The sequence below is a fragment of the Alosa pseudoharengus genome, unplaced genomic scaffold, assembly GCF_046254945.1.
Source record: "Alosa pseudoharengus isolate Yale_2024_CS ecotype anadromous, Long Island Sound unplaced genomic scaffold, YU_APseudo_1.1 YU_APseudo_1.1_scf_10, whole genome shotgun sequence".
Lineage (NCBI taxonomy): Eukaryota > Metazoa > Chordata > Actinopteri > Clupeiformes > Clupeidae > Alosa > Alosa pseudoharengus.
In genome coordinates, this window is record NW_027468565.1 from 8352474 (window position 1) to 8375000 (window position 22527).

The 22527-nt window shown below is 45.7% G+C and overlaps 1 protein-coding gene across 1 annotated transcript in view; it reads right to left on the bottom strand.

Moving 5' to 3' along the window:
* Nucleotides 1-16216: 16216 nt before the first annotated feature.
* The window catches only part of tln2b (talin 2b), a 94492-nt gene continuing 88181 nt past the window's right edge, over nucleotides 16217-22527 (bottom strand). Inside the window, exons 54-58 of the mRNA XM_076262695.1 lie at nucleotides 20807-20932; nucleotides 20528-20590; nucleotides 19667-19849; nucleotides 19124-19249; nucleotides 16217-16467 (exon numbers count right to left, since the gene is read on the bottom strand). Coding sequence (XP_076118810.1) covers nucleotides 16339-16467; nucleotides 19124-19249; nucleotides 19667-19849; nucleotides 20528-20590; nucleotides 20807-20932 — 627 coding nt within the window. The 3' untranslated portion in view covers nucleotides 16217-16338. The remainder of the gene's footprint in view (nucleotides 16468-19123; nucleotides 19250-19666; nucleotides 19850-20527; nucleotides 20591-20806; nucleotides 20933-22527) is intronic.

Here is a 22527-nt window from a genome sequence, read left to right on the forward strand (position 1 = left end):
ACTGCAGGCTGTACCTCAAAGCTGAAGATAGGAACTGTAAACGGCACCTTGAAACGTTGAGATTTCCTCACCTCAAAGTGTCAGGGTATAGCCTTCCCATCTGTGAGACATCTAGATATTATATGTCAGGGTAAATGGAGTGATAAAGATCTCTCTGGCTTGTTTGAGGATTATGCCATTCCATGGAAGGGCACGCTCATCTTGGTGGGAGACCTTGCGAGGGTATAGGGAGCCAGAGAGGAGGAGGTTACGTGTGTATGTGTGTGTGTGTGTGTCTGTGTGTCTGTGGAGAGAGCTGCAACCTCATAACCCAAACACTCCACTCTCTCTCTCTCTCCACCACCCACCATATCAAAACCAGCCCTTTTAGCCGCTAGCTGCCCTGGACCTCAGCAAAGCCTACACGCGCCTGGGGAAATCAGCTTCCACTGCGGACACAACTGAGCCTCAGCAGGGGTGCCTAGTCATCCATGGATTTTGAAATGAGAGATGGAGGGGCCGGCAGAGTGCAATTTAGTCCGCCCCTCCAAGGTCACGACCTGCGGGGTGAGCGCCTCACATCTCATGTGAGAGGGAGGCATCGGTTGACTCTGGTTCTCCTGGGTCACCTCTGAGTGTTTGGGTGCAGTTTTACACAAATCCAATCTCTCATGATCGAGAAAGGTCACATCTGAACTTTCATCACAGGAAAAGAAAAAAAAAAACCCCGAACAGAATCATTTCCCCTCGTGTCCTCGCCCGTGGTATGAAATATTGCTTTTTAGGATCACTTGTCCGTCAGTCAGCAATGACAGCTTAAACAGCAAAGCAGTGTGATACAACCTACCGCAGAGGGTGTATTGAATTCACTTGGCAGTTAGGAAATGCCAAATGGGCATGGCTGATTAGGGTCCCTAATGGCTCGGGCTGGTGTTAGTGACCTGAGCTAAAGTAATCACATGCTTGGGCTGGTGGCACTGTATAAAAAGCTCCGAGCAGAATGTCACCACTGCCAGCCCCCCCCATACTTAAGAGGTCCAGCTGATGACGGAGACGGTCTCTCCAGGGGCACACAGATGGCAGAGGCACGCCAGTCAGGTCTGTTGGTTTGTTGGCTCTGAGGGAGGACTAATGGCTTTGCTGTGTGTGTGTGTGTGACTGACTGACGGACGGAAGCTGATCTGATCTCCGAGGAGGAGGCCAAGAGAAGGGACTAGACCAGCTCCAGCCCGCCCCTGTCTCAGCTGACCGCAGATTTGGCCTCAGTCTTGTTCCTCACACTAACAAGTTTTTTCCCCTCTGGCTGACTTATTTCTGTGGCCATATTACTGCAAATCAGCACTTATAATCTTCAAAGTCATCAGTAAATGTTTTTTTTTTTATCCCGACCCTGCGGAGTGGGACTTAAGTCTCTTAAAAACAGCACACTGACCCGCAATTGACACCATTCCATCGAAGCTACAAAAAAAAAACAACAACATTATGTTCATGTTATGTTTATGTGCCAGTTAAAATGCCAGAGCAGAAAAAGTCGCTGAGCAAGCAAACTAATTTAAGTCCATGTGTGCCCTCTCTTGACCTAATGTATTATCAGTCACAAATGGGGGAAAAAAAATCCAGTGCGGTTCCAGACGAGTAACGTTTGAGCAAAAGTTCCCGAGCCGAGCAGAGAGAGTAGAAGTGGAGGGAGGCCACCATGAGAAGAATTTGTTTTCTCTTCGTCCTCCGCTGGCCTTTGCTGTGGGTTGCGCCGCCATGATGGTGAAATACTTGTGGGCTTGTGTGGGCTCCTCCCAAATGGTTTGTTTGCGCTCCACTGACACACAGCTGTGTGGAGGACAAAAGGCATATCTAACGCTGGGATGGGAGGGTACTGGCATCAACCATCAGCCCCATTTCTGCGATCACAGAGAAGAGGGTTGGCACTGGGCACGCAGCTGGTTGAGCCACAACGCCCAAACAAAGCCTTCCTTTGCACCTGGGAAACTCATTCTTGACCATCTCATACTTTTCAGAAAAATATGCGCAAATGCACACCAGCCTGATTGGAGTAATTCCTAAGAAGACTGTCCCGAATGAACAAAGTCCTCTTTGAACTGGACCCCTGGTGTCTGGCACATTTGGCTGGTTGTTGTTTGCACATTCCACACTGGAAGCCAATGAGGGGTGGAGAGTGAATGGTCATTTAGCCGCATATCTTCTCAGTGTGCAGATAAGAGATTCCTTACCAGCAAACGGATCCATGCGTGCTGCTCTACTCTACCCCTCATCCACCCCCCCCCCCCAACACACGCACATACATACACACACACGCACACACACACACACGCACATACATACACACACGCACACACACACACAGGGATGGTTTGCTGAACGAGCCTACCGGGCCCAGGGGCCCCTGAAGCTCAAGCCTCTGCGTGAAGTCACTACTATGTTCTCCACCCCTTTTATCTGAATAGGGCCCCTCAGTCAAATAACACGGGTTATGTTATGTAATATGTCTTAATAAACAAATGTTGTTTACCCCTGATATCTGAATGGGGCCCCTGAGCTCAATAGTCAAATAAAACAGTCAAATCAGGTCACACTATGTGTGAAAATCATGCTTTGTATTTGGCATCTTTTTTCACAGACTCACAGCCTTAAACCTGTTAATGGTCATGTCATATTTGTAAGTCTCAAAATCTGTCAATTTCTTTCCACAAAACCCACCAGAAGTCATCATTTAAGGGGTTATTTTTAAACATTTTCTTCCAGGGGGCAAGCCCCATTGCTGACTTACTGACTTTCTGATGTGGGCAGGGGGGCCCTTTTAGGTCATAATCAGCCCACACACACACACACACACACACACACACACACACACAGACACACACACACACACCTTACTGCATAAGCTGCTGAAATATTGTGATAGGAAAACGTTCACAAGCTGTTCCAGTTGGCTGAAGGACTCAAATAGGTGAAATAGGTGATTGGCTGAATCCCTGAATTTGTTTGGAGGGAAACTGCGAGGAATGAGAGCAAGCATCTTTAACTGCATTGTACAGAACTAGAACTATCTTTTAAATATGAAAGAAACACTGAAGTATCTTGCACATACAGTCTTTACTGTACTACACTTGCTCAGCTGAAACAGCTTTCTTGTTCACACAAACACGCACACACACACACACACACACACACGTTTGTGTATATGAGTTCCTTAATAATTAACAATGCATTGGGTTTTTTTTATACATGAACATTAGATAGGTTCCTCTGTGGTCTTGTCCTGCTCAGTTGATACAGAAGCACAACATTCAGACAACATTTCATCAGCTCTGAGACGAGGGATAAAAGCAGCTAAATTCATCCTCATCTTCCCATGCCCTGTGTGTATGTCATCTTGACCTGGCTATGAAATTATGTATGTTTATGTGTTGGTACTTTCGTGTGTGCTTTAAAGAACGGGCAAGAGCATGTTGACAGGACTGTCAATATTTGCCTTGATTCCTCTCTCAATGTCAGAGGGTTAAAACTTTCCATGGCTGCACGCTGGGCAAGTCTTTCCCAACCGGCCTTATATGGAGCCTGTCTTCTTCTCTCAGTACACAGAGAGCGGAGAGGTTCAGGTTGGACGCTCGATTTGTGAGGTCCAAAGACTCGCCTGGTTCTCTCCCCCCCCCCTCCTTTTCCATTCCACAGCACTGTAAAACTTCTCGGTATGCACTTCACTCAAACTTCATGCAGAGCTTCTTCACATTACTTTGCTGCTTGTGTCACAGCCGAGTCCACTAGAGCAGAACCAAGCCGGCCCAGACCGAGACTGCGGCAGCGATGGGAGAGTGGGAGTGAGAGAGCCAAGCTGCTGCCGCTGCTGCCGTAGCAGGAAATTCACTCCGAAACAACAAACACAGGGCACCCCAGAGAGGGGCTGAGTCTGAGGACAGATCGGCATGGGATCAGAGCTGGACACGCACCAGATTAAGGGCCAAACCCAAACCAGATCAGATAAGGGCCAGAACTACACCAGAAAAGGTCCAGAATGACACCAGATAAAGGCCTGAACTACACCACATAAGGACCAAATCCACACTAGATAAGGACCAAATCCATACTAGATATGGACCAAATCCACATTAGATAAGGACCACATATCCAGGCGATATGTGGAGTCTGCAGTAATCTGTAAAGCTACCTAACAATCAGTTCACATAATTGATGTGTGTTTTTATTTTGTAGTTTGTGGTAAGCAAATAGAGTTAAATGTATGTTTGATCGTTTTTCCTCTACATCCCAAACATCCCTCATTGTGTGTAAATCGTAATGAGAAGCCATTTGTTTGAAAGTTCTAAACTGTAGTTAGTGCCAGCAGACTGGGATTAAGGGGTTTGCAAACAGACCAGCAGTGAACTCAAAAACCCTTAATGAGGGCTGCGTGGTTGAAGACAATATTTTGGGTGCTTGTGTGGGAATACCCAGATTCAATGCATTCCAGTGGTTTTGAGTGGGCAGTGCGAAGTGTGTGCGTGTGCGTGTGTGTGTGTGTGTGTGTGCAGAGCAGCGGCACGCCATACGTGAGGAATGCGAGGTAAACCCACATCGCTTGAGTACCTGTCTGCTCTCACCCTGAGTCTGCCAGTAAAACGTCCTGCCCTGGATTTGTTTGTTCAGATGCTGTGACTGACTGGTCTACCCCCCCTTCCTCTCCATTTCTTCCTAATCAGAATCACACACTGTGAAGGGGGGGGGGGGGGCACAGCACTGTGAGAAACTGGGTTCACTGGCTGGAGGGCCAGGCGTTTGCCATTTCCTCTCTCTCTATTTCTCTCACATACACACACACCACACATTCTCTCCCTACGTCTCTCACACTCACTCACTCACTGTTGCTCTCTACTCTCTCACACACTCATTCTCTCTCTCTCTCACACTGATCAGTGCCTGCAGGCAGTGCAGCCCAAGATTACAGTTTACGATGAGAAAGTCTAATTATCCTCTGCTGACTGACTCACATCGGAAGAGGCTGAGGAGGAGATGATGAGTGAGGAGGAGTCAGAGAAACAAAAACAACAACGGCACAAATTAATTCGCAAGAGTGCAAGTCCTCCTCGTTATTCCAATATCTGGGTCAAACAGCGGTAGCAGCTAGTGGCAGGTAAATGAAGCACTGCCTGAGGGTGGAGAAAAATAGGGCCCATGAAGCATGCGTGTGTGGAGGAAATCCACACAATGTCATTTAGAATACAAAATTGTTGAGGTATTAACCATGCGTTGAAAAAAAAGATGTCTGAAATTGATCGCCTTTGTGCAAAAGTATTTGTCACTTCGAAATTCATTTCCTTAGCACAATTCTTGAGTCAGAGAGAGAGAGAGAGAGAGAGAGAAGACGGGAGTGAAAGAGGGGGGGGGGGTGCCTCGCTGTTGTTTATTCAGCTTTAATACAGTTTGGGTGGGGAAGCCACAACTCAGGGTGAGAGAGTTATTGAGTGTGGGACATTACAACAGCACTGCAGTGATCGTGAGTGTGTTAAAAATGGGCCAGTTTCTTCTCTCTGAACTGAAAAGTGTTTTTTTTAGTCAAAAAAGTTTGGAAAAGGAATGGAGAAACAACATTTCTTTCAAGACAGCTCTCTCTCTCCCTCTCTTTCTCTCTCTCTCTCTCACACACACACACACATATACTGTACATGAAGCATTACAGTTCAACTACAGACTACAGACTCATTTCCCACTGTGAAATACGTCCTTCCCTTTATTTGCTACACATAAACGAGCCCCTACAGTACGTCTGTTAAAACCCCACAGAGTTGACTTGACCGTCCCAGTGGATGACCCACAGAGAGGCTTCACCGCGAACACACAAACAACCGAAGCTTTGCAAGTCCAAAACAGTTATCAATAAGAGATCAGCTGTGGTGTGCTAATTGCCGTTGCGTTTCTCGGGTCGTTTGAGGTGTCCAAAATTAGCCCCTGTGGTTTGAGTCTTGATCCCAAGCCTGATGTAAATTAGGCCCCAATGCTGACTCAGAAAAGCTGTCCTCTGGTTTCAAACTCATGAAGTGTCCTTGGGTTAGAGGAGACGTCTCAAGGGCTCAAAAGCATTTAGAGGATGGGCACACACACACATGCGCACACACACAAACACACACACAGAGAGAGACACAAACACAAACACCACCTTGTAACCTCCTTGTGTGACCTGGGCCAATGACCCAGACCCAAACCACAAGGCTGATGTGACATTCCATCAGAATAACAAAATAAGCCTTTTTTGAACCAGAATGTTCTGTCAGTTTATCTTGAGGCATTCTGTGCAAGTGTCTTGTTTGTGATGGTGTGCCATCCATATTCAAGCAGAGAGAGTATTTCATTGTGTTCTTTAAAAATATGACAACAAAGTTGATGATGTTTAAGTTGAAGTTGAAGTTTAGGTCTAGTCAGAATGTGAAACACATCCAAATGTGTCATTTGTAACAAGATACAAGATACTAAAGTGTTATCTTCTGTTGTGAAATCTGAGGGAGGGGATCGGTCTAAAAGTATGGAGGAAGTTCATTAACTTTATGTGTTTCTTCTGTTGTGCTTGGATTTGGATACAAAGATGGTAACAAAATGCAAAGGATCATCAGACTCTTTGTAAAAGTGTCAGATATTTTGTTATTCCTGATATAGATAGATATTTTGCTGTTCCTGTTTTGTTCTGTTCTGTTTCTGACAAATTAAATTTGAATGGAAATACATTTACAGTGTTTCTGATATTGATATCAGCTCCTCGGTTTTCTTCCATACTGTCAAATGTACATGAGTAACAAGAAGCGATGTTGTCTGCCTTCAGATAACACCATAATCACAAGGAATAGTGTGCATCTCAGTTGTAAAGCAAGAAAAGCATACAGGACATACGAAATGCAAAGGTAAGTGAAAGTTGAATGTAAAGTAAGTGGTATACCGGTAGTTGTGCAATTCACTGCTCGACATAGTACGAATTTGCCGCCAGCTAAGTTAGTCAATTGTTTTGGTCTGTCATGTAATAGATCAACTGGAAAAAAGCCCAATACTATTAAGCTGAGAGAGGCCATAGCATAGCAGTGTCATACTTTGGATAATAAATTGATTCTTCTCCCATGCTTGTATTCAGGGATAAGGACAGTAGTCCAATTAAATGGGCTAGACTTAGCTGTACATAGCTGTAACAAATTGTATGCTATCTAACAGACACACAAAGAGAGAGAGGGAAAGAGAGAGGGGGGGACAGAGAGGGAGAAAGACAGTGGGGGTTAAGAAAGATGGAGCCTCTCTGGACAAGGTCGCAGCCTGTATTTGGAAATGCCGTTCCTTCACTTTTAGACAGGGAGCAGCCAGCCTTGTTATGAAACAATCAACGCTGTTCTTCACCAAACATTGCGCTCCAGAGAGAGCCTGTGTTTGAAGGGTCTGACGTCTTAGGGGCCGCCGCGGCAGGCGACCCTGCTGCCGACAGGCCTAAAATAGGCAAGAGCTGCAGCGCAGCCAGCCCTCTCTCCGCTCTCCCATTCATTGCCTCCTGTCGTGTGAGTTTATATTACGGCGCAATCCATACCGCCCCGCGGCAGCAGATTCCTTCAGGTCTAAACAAGCTGCCCGAGTATGACCACTGCCATCAGCCCCTAAGCACTCTCCAGGCATGACATCACACTCACATCCAGGAAAGGTAAGACATTGTGGACGAAGGACATTAGCTTTTCAGCAGGGGAGTTTTGAACATTGTAACAAAAGAAGCAACAATGAAAGGTTCTAAAATTCCATGTTGAATACAATAAATCCAAATCTTTTTTTTAACCCACACAGGTTGAACATGGGTGTGCTCTGGCAGAAAAGACTTAACCTAATCACTCTTTCTATTTAAAAGCTCCATGCTGTCACTGGATAATAAAGGGAAGTGGGGCTCATTAAAAAGTTAAAATGTGTCATTAAAATTAAGCATGGATTTCTTTATCAAAGAAAGATCCAAAAATAAGTTCAGGTTGTGTCGGTCAGTCAGCCCCTGTAACATTTATCAGTCTCACAAACTGTGTGTGTGTGTGTATACCTGTAAGTGTATGCAAGTGTGTGTGAGTGTATGTAAAAAGGGGTTGGAGCAAGGGAGCTTTCACTTACTCTTTCAAACGTGTGTGAAATCGTGAGAAACTGTCACAGTGTTTGACACATTTCAAATGGCAAACTGACTTTGTGAATAAGGGGTAAACAAACTGTCGTGGTGCGATTTCAACACATACTACCATTTCTGGTGTTAATTGTATATCCTTGCCACATGCTTAGAACTTTAAAGGCATGGTGGCAGAGTCTTCCCCTCTAAGGCAGTCAGCACTTCAATCTCCCTCCGATCAGTCCGTCATCTGTCATTGATCGAACCATTTCAAGAAGCCTGTTCGCGGAAAAAGTAAAATATGGTTTGCATTTGCAAACCCTAAAATGACTTTGTAGGTCTGTGAGAGGCTTGAAAAAGAAACAGAAAAATCAGACCCCGGGACAGATGAAAAAGGGATTTGTTTCCTGACACATGCAGACATTTATTTTTTTCAGAACTTTTCCTATTTCCCCTCTCACTCAACTTTCTGCTCAGGCAGGCAAGCCAGATCCACTGGGCTCAGCATGGAATCCACCCTCATTCAGATCTATGAAAAAAAACTAAACAGAATCAAACGAAACGTGATTATATCAGAACTCCTTAAATCTTGGACTATTGAAACCTACTACAAGACAACACAAACAGACAAAAGCTTAAGCTCTGGTAGGCCTTGTTCAGAGTCTGGCTCAGGCTATCTGGGTGCAGAGGCCTTTTTCTCCGTCCTTGGCAGTTTCACGGAAGCACAGAGTCTCCATTAAGAGCCCATCCTGTTAACATTAAAACCCCCAGCCAAAGACAGAAATCATTATAATTACACGCAGCCTTAAAATCTGACAACTGGCCTTGAAAGGAGGGATGAATAGGCGAAAATTGGTATTTGCGCTTGGGAGCAAGACTCCCAGCTCGGCTCCTCTCGAAATGCGAAACTGCTGCTCATAACTCTCGGAGCCTGAGAGGCAGAAATGGTAATTCATCAGCTCCAGCGCGGCGGGGAGAAATGCTGTGGTGCTGAACCGCATCGCTTTCCCTTGCCTTGGCTGGACTCCTCTACTTCGCCACTGCGGTTTAAGGCAACAGGAATTCAAGCAAGGCCACCAGACTAGCACTGGAATTACAGTTTTGGGAGAATGTGTAACTGTGTGTGTGTGTGTGTGTGTGTGTGTGTGTGTGTGTGATTTTGTGTGACAATTGTGTGTGTGGGGTTTCTGTGTGAGTGAGTATGTGTGCGTGTGCAGTATGTAATTGTTTATGTAAGTGTCCGTGTGTGTGTCAGTAAAGGGAGGACAACAGTAACACACACACACACACACACACAAACACAAACATAACAGATAGTTAGATCAGGGCATTTTTTGGGGAATAATCAATACAAACGTAAAACAGACTATTTTCATCTGAAAAAAAGACTGACCAATGATATATTTGATAGTGTGACACAATAATGATATATTTGATGTCAGTGACACAGTTATGATATATTTGATATCAGTGACATAGTAATGATATATCTGATATAGACACTGGCTCCTACAGACCATCACTGTACGCCCACCTACAAGTTCAGTGAAGTGGTATAGCTGTATCATTGAGGATAAGTAAAGTTGATGAAGTAGTTTCTTCATATACCAGGAATCTGACCTGACTAGAACTTCTTAAAGGTGACCAATTAAGCCAATCAAACCGTATTACAGTATCACAATCTATTAGTCTCGGTTCAGTGCTGGTGGACATGTTTAGCCACTGGGCCTCGTGGTTAAGTAAAACCTGCTTGTTCTTGTTAAAAAGTATTCGGTATCAATCACTGAGGTGTCAGAGCCATGTTTACTAACATGCCTCGTCTCACCTTACTGACACCAAAAATGTGCGAGAAATGAAAGACACATGACCTACTAACACCAAGTTAAGTCTCCAGCTGGCCTAATCGCTTTCAAGTGAATCCAAGAGCGGAACAAAACTAGGCCCAAATCACTGCCAGCCAGGAGGGATTAGACCCACCCGCAGTCCCTTAACCTCACACACACCTACACACGGGCACACACACACATGGGCACACACACACACACACACACACTAAAGAAAGTCACTCACTTACACACACACTAAATGCAGTCCCCAAACTTCATATCCATATAAACTCATCCACACAAACAGGTTTCTGCATCATACAAAGACACCAACACACACACATGGTTGCACAGAGGAACGCAGCCCTGCAGGCTGTAATCCCGTGTAAGCAACATAAACATAATGAACCCATCTGTCCTGCACACAGCTCAGAATCATACACACACAGACACACACACACAGACACACACACCGAGCTAATGTAAGCAGCTGATAGGTGGTCGGGATTCTGTGGTTAGTTGGTTGGGATACAGCTTAATCCCTTAGGCCTGCATGAGGCCTCTCATTATTAATGACTCACTCCATCATGCCAGACATCAAAAGCATCCCAACATCCAGGTGTGCAAGAAGCAGCACCCACTTTTACTTACACCCACTTTACTTTTACTCTCTTTTACTACAACTCATCTTTTTTCCCTCTCTTTTACGTAGATGCTTACAATCTTTGGTAACCCTTTACTTGACAGTATCGACATAAGAGTGACATGACACTGTCATGACATATGAACCCTAACCCTAATCCTAACCTCTAACCCTAAACCTAACCCTAATCCTATCTTGTTATGACAAAAACCGAATGACACTTAATAACGTTTATAGCGTGATAATAGCGTGAGGTCATAAACGTTTATTACTTGTTTATGACACGTTCATGACAGTGTCATGTCACTCTTATGTCGATACTGTCAAGTAAAATGTAACCCAATCTTTTTTCCTTTCTCTTTCACTCATCTTTTTTCTCTTTTCTCTCTCACGCACATACCAGTGCACAGGATGTTAAACAGTCCACAGGCAATCACAGTGTTTAGAGAATAGAGCTAACAACTCCAATTCTTTGATTTCTGGCATCACTGAAAAAATGTCAAAATACATTCACTGTTGAGTGCAAATGAAAGAAAGAGAGAAACACAGAGAGAAAGTGGGAGAGAAAGAGAGAGAGAGAGAGAGAGGCGGAACATCAAATCAGCAATAGCTGAATTCTCAAGTAACTTACAATAACACACTTTACACTGACTACCTTCCTGACAGCCCTCAACATCATTCAGTAGCACGTGCCAGGGCCTGATTGCACATGTACTGTGACATTTTGCTCATCATGGAAACCGTCAGGACCTATGGTTCATCTAAAAAGCTTCTATGAGTCATGACGATCCTCCACACACACGCACGCACACACACACACACCCCTCTATTTCATGGTGGAATCTGACAGAGCACAGTGCAACACAAAGCTGCTGAGCGACTGCCAAACAGACGCCGGCGGCGGCCGCCACCTCCTTCCTCTCGGCTTCCTGGGCTGCTTTGCTGCTTCTCCACTGGGGTGGAATGGCACTCCCTGCCCTGAACACATGGCTTGAGTTTCGGCTCTCCCAGCGTGCGGCCGTGGCCCTCGCACGAGTCCCAGACATGCCGAGCGAGCGCCTAATATGGAGTTCATTAAGCAGACTTCCCCCAAAGAGCCGAGGAGAGTTGAGCCGGGTACCACTGGACAACCCCCTCCTCCTCCTCCAAATGCACGGACAAGAGTCGGACACATTGGAGCAGGACATAGTGACAGTGTGATGTGACACTCACCAGAGACGTTTATGGAACAGAACAAACCAAAACAGAACAGATTAGAACCGAACAGGGCCGAGCACAACCGAGAGCAGCTAGGGACCAATGAGTGGGACTGAATAGCGGAGTCGGCCCGCTCTAAGGCCTGGTGGTTGCGGAGTCTGATGCCATCCCAGAAGATAGTGTGGTCCAGCTTAAACACCACCCATGCTCTGGTCCAGCCTACTCCACTCAGTTGTTTCTGGTCTCAAAAGGGGGATGTCATTGGCTGACTCAGACACAGCCAGTTCAGAATAACACTCTGGCCTCCCCAAACTTCACTTAGCTGCCCATTTCTTCTGAGCACACAGTATGTTTAGAACAGAATGGCACAACTCTGTTTTAATCTCAAAATCAACCCAGACCCTAACACCCAAACCACCAGAACACCAAAGCCTTAATTTACAACAGGAATGGTTAAGCGGAAAAAATAAACCAATACATGTTACGCTCAAAGAATAATTTAGGCTTTTTAAGTTGTGTAGTCAACCGTCCACAACATCCTGTTTAGAAGTTCTGGTGGTTCTTTAAAAAGACACTCCCCTTCTTGGAAACTTTCCATACTGTTACTTATAGTTCAAGGTCTAGACTGCAGACCAGGAGAGAAAGGCCACATGTCCTTATTTGGTTCGACAGGCTGTAATTTGGCCATCCATCCATTCAAATACTTCCCAGAGCACAAGCATACTCCAACCAGCTCACAGGGAGGCGCAACAGTGACATCTACAGGAGAGAATGCAGCAACTGCAGCTCTGCTGTCCAAACAATCTCACGGCCTCCCACACGTGTAATAGCCATAAGAGGGAGGTATTATAAATATTATACAAGCTGTAAATTGTTCTTCGCAACGTCGCCTTGAGAGCTCATCGCCGAGTCTCGGGAGCCCTGGCATTCATGCTCTATGTGTGATGCCGAGCGTTAAGGCTGGCATGAAACAGGGTGTGTTTGTGTGTGTGTCTGGTTTGACATTCTTCACTTGGCCCCTTCTGCGGAGTAGCCTGGCAGGACCACTGCTCCTTCCAACCAAATGTCATTCCTTTACCCAATGGGCCCCTCAAAACAGCCCCAGATGGAGAAGCAAGTAAATGAACTGGTGCTTCATAGCTGCATGGAAACTTTTATCATCTACTTCAAGTCTGGCAAAAGGTTGTTTAGGGATAAAATGGCTTTGTAAACACTAAAGAGCTGGTAGACCAGCCATAGGGAAATAACATTTTGAGTGTTCTTGGAGTAGCATCATTCATGATTTTGCTTTTGAGACATAAAAGACAGCCAAAACTATGGTCTCAAGACTGCAACCGAGGAAATGAAAGCTTTAAGATAGCATCACTAAGGCACTATGAAGCAAAGTCTTGCTTAGATCTGCTACTTTTAAATGACTCCTGGAGACTGAACAATGCGATGTTGAAGAAGAAGCCCATGTACAAAGTTTCCATAGTTTGAAATTCTTTTTTATTATTATTTTTTTTCAGGGAATACAAAAAATACTTTTGTGACCAGATAAATATTATACATACAGCATCATTTTTCATGTTCATAATGTCATCATTGTCACTATCTCAGTGGGTTAAGAAAGCCCTAAACTCTATTGAAATGAAGGCGCTAGTTTTTATTTTTTTTATTTTCTGCTGCGGTAAGACACACCACATTTGTAACCACACGTTTCAATATCTTCATTACATTTATTGTTTCAAATAAAATAAAAACAAACAAAGAAAAAAAAAACTTCATTAGTAGTGGTTTGCCCACGACAGACATCAGAAGAACAGGAGTTATTACAGAGTCTTGTGAGTAGTGTGACACGACTGTGACACTGCTACATGAACTCTGAATAAAAAGAAGGTAGAAGATGTACTCCGAAGGTAGAAGATTTTGCGTCATGATTTCAGAAGCATCATGGTACATGCTTATGGAATGCACAGTACTTATGACTCCTTATTACTGATCATATTAGTATAAGTACTTGATAGCATCTTATTACTTTTTATTTGTAACTCGACAGCATGTCTTTCAGTGACTACAGACAGTCAGAAAGACTGCCACGGCTTTGTATTGGGCCATACGGATTCATAATGGCTGGCAAGGCCCAAAACGACTTCACAAGGGGCCGACAATGCTGAAAGCTGAGAGAGAGACATTGGAGTAGACCCCGGGGTTTAGAACAGGGACCTGGCTGGGCCCAACTGCCATTATCAGGTCAGTACTAGATCCGCTGTATTTCCTATTACCAGACAGACAGAATAAGGCACTATTAGACTAGGCAGTCCAGATTCTGAGGGAGAAATTGTTTTGTGTGTATATGTGTGTGCGACTCTATTTCTCTGTGTGTGTGTGTGTGTGTGTGTGTGTAGATCTGAGTGTGAAAAGAGTATGTGGAGAACAAAAGACTAACGCTAACAAAGTCAAAAGCGAGCATTCCTACGTGGGATTGTTGAGGATGCAGAACAGAGACAGCAGGAGGGAGATAAGTGGGCGCAGACACGGAGCGCATCACCAGCTGCTCACAATGCAGCCAATTAACAACTACTCCTCCCAGATACCAGCCGGCGAGTCCGGGGCCGTTCAGGCTCACATCTGGCACGGATCCGGCCAATAACGCTCCAGGCTCCCAAGCCATCTGGATTAATGCATGCTGAAGAGCTACAAGTGCTTTTTTTGTCTCACGACTTAAGTTTCTCCTAAATGCCATGCAATGTACAATCATAAATGTTCTTTTTGTCATAAAATAAGGGTCTTTGACGAGAGGATATGCATTGCTTTGTCTTCTTAAAAAGCTACACAATCAGTCTCTTTAACAGCACAACACGTGACTGTTTTGTCGTAATCAGACCCAACCTGTCTACCGTATTTTGTATTGTATGAACCTGGAGAGTGGCTCATCTTTACAAAGAGTTCCCGTTTTAAATCAGACTCGATGACCCCGCTACACTATAGATGTGTGTGCGTGTGTGTGTGTGTGTGTGCGCAAGCCTGTGTGTAGACAAAGACATTTGACTCGTGGGGGCTGAGTTCCTGACCAGCATCTGGTTACTGTCAATGAGAGCACAATTAAAACAGAGAATTGGGAGAGAACAAACATCAAAAGGGAATGTAAACACAGGGCCCCTTATACAGACTACTGCACCACTGTGCTGTGAGGATTTACGCCCTTGTGTGGGGCTATGAGAGTACATGGATGTGTGCACTACTGTGTGTGTGTGTGTGTGTGTGTGTGTGTGTGTGTGTCTGTCTGTCTGTCTGTCTGTCTGTCTGTGTGTGTGGGGGGGGAGGAAAGGAAGACAGGGTGAATATTGGCCTGACAGCTCGGACAGTTCGAGCAGAAGATCCGACCCAAGTTTGTAGCACACCTGACTGCTGTTACAGAGACCCGAGCCGTATGCGGGCGGCTCCAGAGGAAAAGGCCTGCTCGGAAACTTAGCAGAGACACTCCGACTGACACCTCGACTCCACAGAACCGACAACACTGTAAATAGTCTGCTATTCATTCTGTCTGCTGTGGCTGCTCTGAAACTAACTGACCCCAAATGTTTCGCTGCACAGAAACAAACAACAACAAGAACAAAAAAAAAAGTCGGTAGCGACTTCCTCTCTTTATACTAAAACATGATAATGTACATCCTATGACATACTAGCCTATGGCTTTACAAGCAGCCTTCTGATTGGGTATTAACCATAATGATATGTGTGGTTTTAATACTGCTTGCTAACCCAGTGAGGACGCGGCAGAGAGAGCGCTACAACCATGCACTGTAAACAGGGGGAATGTTCTGAGAGAACTTCTGTGTGGCATTCCTATGGTAATATATTAGTGCTTTAAGCCAGTTCTGAAGTAAGAAACACATCCTATTGCAATGGCTCACACAAGACTAAAACTCACTTCATCCACAGGGTTTACTCTGACCATTAATATGTTGTATCATAAAACACAAGGATACATTATAGCATTTATTGCGTAAGTGTATACTTATAAAATACGAGGCCTTTACATTTTTAAAACCAATAGACGTCAACTGAGGCCTAAACGGCATGATGTAGTAACATTAGACCAAACACTGTATATACCTATATTCAGATGGTCCTTGATTCTATTTTCACTGAAAGACTCTTACTCAGGCACACGTAACCGACACACACACAGGTGACCAAGACTCAAACACCCTCACACACACACACACTTAACCGAGCACACAGCCACTCATCAAGGCTTCCAGCAAGTACGCTAGATAAATGTGGACTAGTTTGCATTAAACCCCGACCTCAATCACCGATTACTCCCTCCCCACAACTAGTTATAGGTAGTAGCCCCACCCCCTTCATTGAGAGAAGAAACCAACGAGTTATAAACTCTGCCCCTGGCCAAAAAAAACGAGCAAGCAGCCAGCCAACCAACCAGTGACAGCCTCCCCCTCCCTCCCCCCCTCTTTCAGCAAATGGATTAACCAATCAGAGGCTGATGATTACAGTGGGCTCCTCCTGACTGGACAGACTGATGGCCTAGTCCTGGCGCGTGGGAGTGGGTGCGCGTGCGCGTGGGCAGACGGCGCTCAGCTCTCGTCCTCGCGCAGCTCGCTGGGCAGGAACTTGTACTGCTGCTGGCGGATCTGGGCCAGCTTCTTACGGGCCTCCTCCAGCTCCCGCTCCTTACGTAGCATCTCCTCCTGCGCCGCGATGATCTAGAGACAGAGAGAGAGAGAGAGAGAGAGAGAGAGAGAGAGAGAGAGAGAGAGAGAGAGAGAGAGAGAGAGAGAGAGAGAGAGAGAGAGAGAGAGAGAGAGAGAGAGAGAGAGAGAGAGAGAGAGAGAGAGAGAGAGAGAGAGAGAGAGAGAGGGAGGGAGGGAGGGAGGGAGAGAGAGAGAGAGAGGATTAAAGGGCCTATAACGATAACGGCACAAAGAATCATTCGAGCTAATATGAATGACGACGTCCACACATAAACTATAACGATAACGACATGAGGAACCAAATTGTGAGGGATCACTTTCAGAGCGATTTTGAGAACAATAAAAAGCTGACAGCCAATCAGAATTCATCCCATTTTAGCCATCACGTTCATCAACACGAGAGACTTTCCTTATCGTTGGTCAGTGTGGACGCTATTATCGTTATAGTTATATTTATAGTTATCGTTCCTGCCTGGAATGGCCCTTAACACTCTAACACTATTTCGAACTTCTAATATCTAACACTCTAACCACTATTTCACTCCATTAAGCTACGCACTTAAAACACATGGCACATTAGAATCCCCAAACAGAAGCCATACATCTTCACATTAAAATAAGACAAAAACTAAGTGTACAAGTGCCTGCCACCTCATGCATAGGCTACATACAAACATTTTAGTAAGCATATCCAATATTCATTAAAGCACCACCTTAACCTCTAAAGGTGGTGCTTTGTAAGATTAGATCTTCTGTAAGATTAGTTTGACTACCAGTAGATTATTATTTGTCAAAGTGCAATGCAAGGTTCATCAATGATAGTTTAAGAATGTTCAGGTGTTTTGACCAATCAATTTCGTGTAGGGGCGGTTTTGTCAGTTTAGGCAACAGAACGTAAACCGTTCATGTAACTTTTCTTTTGGATTATTATGATCTGTGCGATGCGCTATGCTTTACCGCTGCCGTTTCATTATTTCGAATGTGATCCCCCACCTAACCCACCAAGAACTTAGAACATAGCCATCATGTCCTTATTTTGCCTTATATGGTGGGGTGGGAGTCTTATTCCCGGTAATCAGGGGTGTAGTGGTAAAATAAGAGGTAGGTAAACTATGAATTCTGTGTTCACGGTAAGGTGGACTGTGCCATGCAGTATCAGATTTTTTAAAAGGGCATTCAGAACATGTTTGAGAGGTGGATAAACTCTAATAAGAGGTTGGTAAACTGTGTTTACTTGCGTGTAGCCTCTACTACATCCCTGCCGGTAATGAAGACCGCAAACTGAAGTGCAAAACATCCCTTCAGAGCCCTTTGCCTTAATGCTTCCAATTACAACTACAGCACATCATCCATAAACAATATTGTTCCCTGGTGCTGGCTTAGTGAATAGATCTCATTTGCAAATACATGCAGCAGGACAGCAGCGCACACACACACACGCACACACACACACGCACACGCACGTGGGGGAGGGGGGGGGGAGGCTGCAGTGAATCTGGCTTCTGTAAATCATTACACAAGGGGTTTGCTGACAGCGCTATGAGCCAGCATGCCCCTCCTGATCGTGACATTGCAACGTAATAAAAAGTAAAAGACGGCCTTTCGCGAGGCTCAGAGACGGCCGCCTGGACTCCAATGCCAGGGGATATTACGGGCAGGCCGGCATTTTCAGCGGGATATGCATGACCTATAATTAACATAACTGCAGAGTCCTAAAAGAAGGGGGGGTTTTTTGAAATGCGAGTCTGCAGAACGCATCTAGCGTTCGCCCCGAGGGAGACGGAGCTTTGGGTGGATTTGGAAGATGACAGTGGTGGATTAGAAGGCGGAGCACTTGAGAGGTACCGGCAGAGTGAGAAATGCCTTTCACGAGCTCGGAGCCCTACACACAAATGCGCACACACACACACACACACACACACACACACACACACACACACACACAGACTCTCTCTCTCTCTCTCTCTCTCTCTCTTACACACACACACACACACCCATAAAAACATTCACACCTTAACACATCATCAGTCAAACCACATGCAGAGCCTTACATCATGTACTCCCCCACCACACACACACACATACAGTACAGCATTTGTTCTCAATGGGATCCTTTAGATCAATCAGCTCTTTCCAAATGAACGCTGAGCATTGTGGCTGAAAACACCATGGGCTTTAAAAGGCAGCAGGCAAGCAGACAGGCAGCAAAGCACTCTTCAATTACTCTCCATCTGGCCCTGGATGAAACACAGGACCGGTCCTCCTCTGGGCTCTGCAAGGGCTGGGAGAGCCTCTGAGGAGGCCACTGATGAGATGCCGAGACCGGCCGCCGCTGCTGAGCCACGGCTTTCAGGCACGGCCAACGCTGGGCGGTTCGATGTGAAGCGGGCGTTCCTAAACCAACACTGCCCCACCTCAAACCACGGTTGGAGATGAATCTCTGGTCCAGTGGTTTCATAACTTCAGTCTCCAACACACACACATGCTTTTGAAAAGCAATTCTATGGTGACACCATCGTCTCTAAGCATGTCACTGGTGGGAATGATAAGGTGCCGTATGGTCCTGGGAACTTGCTGAAGATCAGAATAATAGACATTCAAAGACAGAGAGATTCCCTGACCATCCACCTCCACCTATGCACAGTAAATAGGGATAAAAAAAAATCACCTGGGCTATGCCACCCACGAATTTGGTCTTGACCACCACGTTGTCGTCGTCGGGTTTGTCGAAGGCTGCCTTCTGGGCTGCCTTCACCAGGTTGTCAGACGCTCGCTTCACTGCATTCCCAGCAGCCTGAGGGGGGGGGAGAGAGAGAGAGAGAGAGAGAGAGAGAGAGAGAGAGAGAGAGAGAGAGAGAGAGAGAGCAGAAATAGCTAAGAGCAACACACTTCAGCTGTATGGAGTCACACTGACAGACAGGGAGAGGGAGGTGTGTGTGTGTGTGTGTGTGTGTGTGTGTGTGTGTGTGTGTGTGTGTGTGTGTGTGTGTGTGTGTGTGTACTGTATGTGTGTGTATGTGTGTGAGAAAGAGATAGATAAGGAGACAGAGCGATAGAAAAGTAGGGTGAAATACACTGTGTGATAATCAAAGACAAACAAGAGGGAGATTCACATCAGAGAATGGGAAGACAACTCAAGAGTTTAACAGATAAAACGAATGCTAGTCAGCCTGTTGAATCTGAAGATAAGTGTGTGTGTGTGTGTGTGTACCTGTAATCTCCTCATGGCCTCTGAGTCCTGGTCAGCCTTGACCTTGCAAGCCACCAGGAGCTGGGCGGTGGAGGCGGCCACCTGCTTGGCGGAGGAGATGAGCTTCTCCTCGCTGGCGTGGCCCTGGACCGACGCGTTCGCTGCCTCGCACAGGTTACTGGTGGCCGCCGCTACCATTCGAGCCTGGGGAGGGATGGAAGAGGCACATGAGCAGGTCTAGATAGAGCACCTTCACATATCACACAGTTCAATCCAAATACTTCAACAGTTCCTCTTATGGACACACTATCACACAGTAGACTGTGCCCCAAACAGAGGTGACATCCTGTCCTCCATCAATGTTGTGTTATACAAGGAAACATGGCACAGAGAGCTGTGGCAGAGGCAAGCCTAGAGCTTCCTGAGAGGGGACTGGTGGACATCACCCAGGTGGTCATACAGGGCACATACTAAGGGCCGTAGGAGAGTACAGGGACAATTCCACACAAAAGTGTAACATCTATAATGCCAACTAAATACCATGGCATTGTGTTGGCGTTATGGATGTGACAGTTTTGCGTGGAATTGCCCACAGGCTATTCAAAGGTTTAATCAAAAATCTCCATTTGCCAGTGAAGAATCTTCTGCTTCTTCTAAAAATGCATGACAAGGGATTTTTTTCAACCAAAACCCCCTTCTATTCTACCTATAGCTAAGGAACCATCATAAAGGTACCAAAATGGGTGCATCAACGCAGAGGGGTGTACATTGGATTTTAAAACAGTTCCTCTGTGTTGAATCCAGATAATCTTCAAGAGGAACCTGCATCCACTCTTTGTGTGAATAGGTCAGGGAACAGGACAAATTTAAAGTGCTACTCACAGCTGATATGAGACCCTGAGACCACTGGCCATCATCAACAGCATTGCCAAGGATGGAGCCCACCTACGGCAGAGAGGAGATTGGTTAGATTCTTTTTAAATGGAGAGAGCAAGAAAAAGAGGAAAGAAAGACAATGAAAGCAGAGACAGTCAGATAGACTGGAAGACAGGAAGACAGTGACGGAGAGATGGAAAGGCAGTGAAAAAGAGCACGACAAGGGTGCAACACAAAAAGAGCATCTTCAGGTGAAGTCATCATTATGCGACAGCTAGCACTCACCTTGCCCTGTGCCACCAGCTCCCTCTGAGCAGCAGAGGCAGATTTCACCAGGGCGCTTGTTGCCGCGGCAATGGATTTAGCTGCCTCCAATATCTGCTCCTCAAAATCCAGAGACTCATCTGCTTGCTGAAAGATGAAACAAAGTTTAGAAAGATTTTACAAAAGCTCATCCACAGAGTCAATGTTATAACAAGAATACTGCATGATTGTGTGATATATCAACTTGTCTGGCAAACCCCAGAGACATTTGATTTATAGATTTATAGAATGATATAAACATGGTTAGAAATAAGCATATGTCTGATCAAGCTCAACAAATATTGTCTGTGTTGAGCATAGCTCATCAGTCTTTCAACATTGCGAGGCAAGATTAACACTCTGAACAAACTCATCTTTCTCAACAGTCCTTTGATGGAACCATACGGCTCTGGATGGAACACTTATAGTGCGACACCTTGTGGTGTACAATTGTAACTACAGCCCCCTGCCTCACATGTGGATAATTGCAGAGGCATTCCTGATGGCTGTTGACACGTTCCCCTCACCATAAATCCCTCAACAACATCTCCACATTCGCAGGTGTGCTGTTAGAAGACCTTGACTAATCAATGGCGGATACATACACACACACACACACACACACACACACACACACACACCAAAGGGGAGAAAAATGCTTTGTGGTATGTTTTCCCTCATAAGACTTTTATATCTGCGAGAGCATGCCAAGACTGAACACGTACACACGCACGCGCAAAAACACACACACACACACACACAAACACCACAAGAGCACATGTGTCTTCTGGAGACAGGGCGGGACACTGTAGGAATATGTTTGATATATAGTTGGACTGAATAACAACCTAATATATCAAACATATCAGACAGAGCCCTGCTGGGAAGGCTTCCGGATCTACCTCGTCTCACGAGAATGGGAAGTGGGCGGTGGTGGTGGTGGTGGGTGTAGGGGGGGGGGGATGTGGAGATCTATTCTGGGGTGAAGTGGGGCCGAGCACTGGGGCGCTTGGCTCAACATGCATGAACAAGTAAGGCCCAGCTACAGGTGGTTGGAGAGGAGAGGAAAAGAGAGCAAAAATGAGAGAGGGAGAGAGAGATACAGTAGAGGTACAGAGAGAAGGAGTGAGTCCACGGGATAAATATGACGGAGAGACCAGCATGAGGAGGAGGAGGAGGAGGAGGAGGAGGAGGAGGAAGAGGGATTCTCATGGCAGTCCATTCATACGAACATGGATTCATCAGAGACGGCTTAGATGGCAGATCATCCTTCTCATTAAGGGACACACTGAGGGGCAGGGGGATGTAAAACACAGAGCATCACTCCAGCTTGTTCTACACGTCCTCCTTAAGCCCGACCGGCCTTCATCATCATCATCATCATCATGGCGCTTTATAAGACAGAATCACTCAGCCTTCAGCACACATCACCTATCATTTTGTAAACTCATGAGCCAGCAGCGAGGCAACAGGCTGGTGCTCTAACGAACACTGATGCTGACCCAATTGCTCCAGCAGGAGCTGGGTGTGAGGTGCTCATGGGGCTAGTCACCAACGTCAATGACCCCACAGGGAGGAAGATAACACGCGGTTCAGGTAGTGTGTGTGTGTGTGTGTGTGTGTGTGTGTGTGTAATGGGATGGGGTGCATATCAGAATTAAGTCATGCTGTCATCTGTCCAGGATCAGTGGTGCCAAGACACA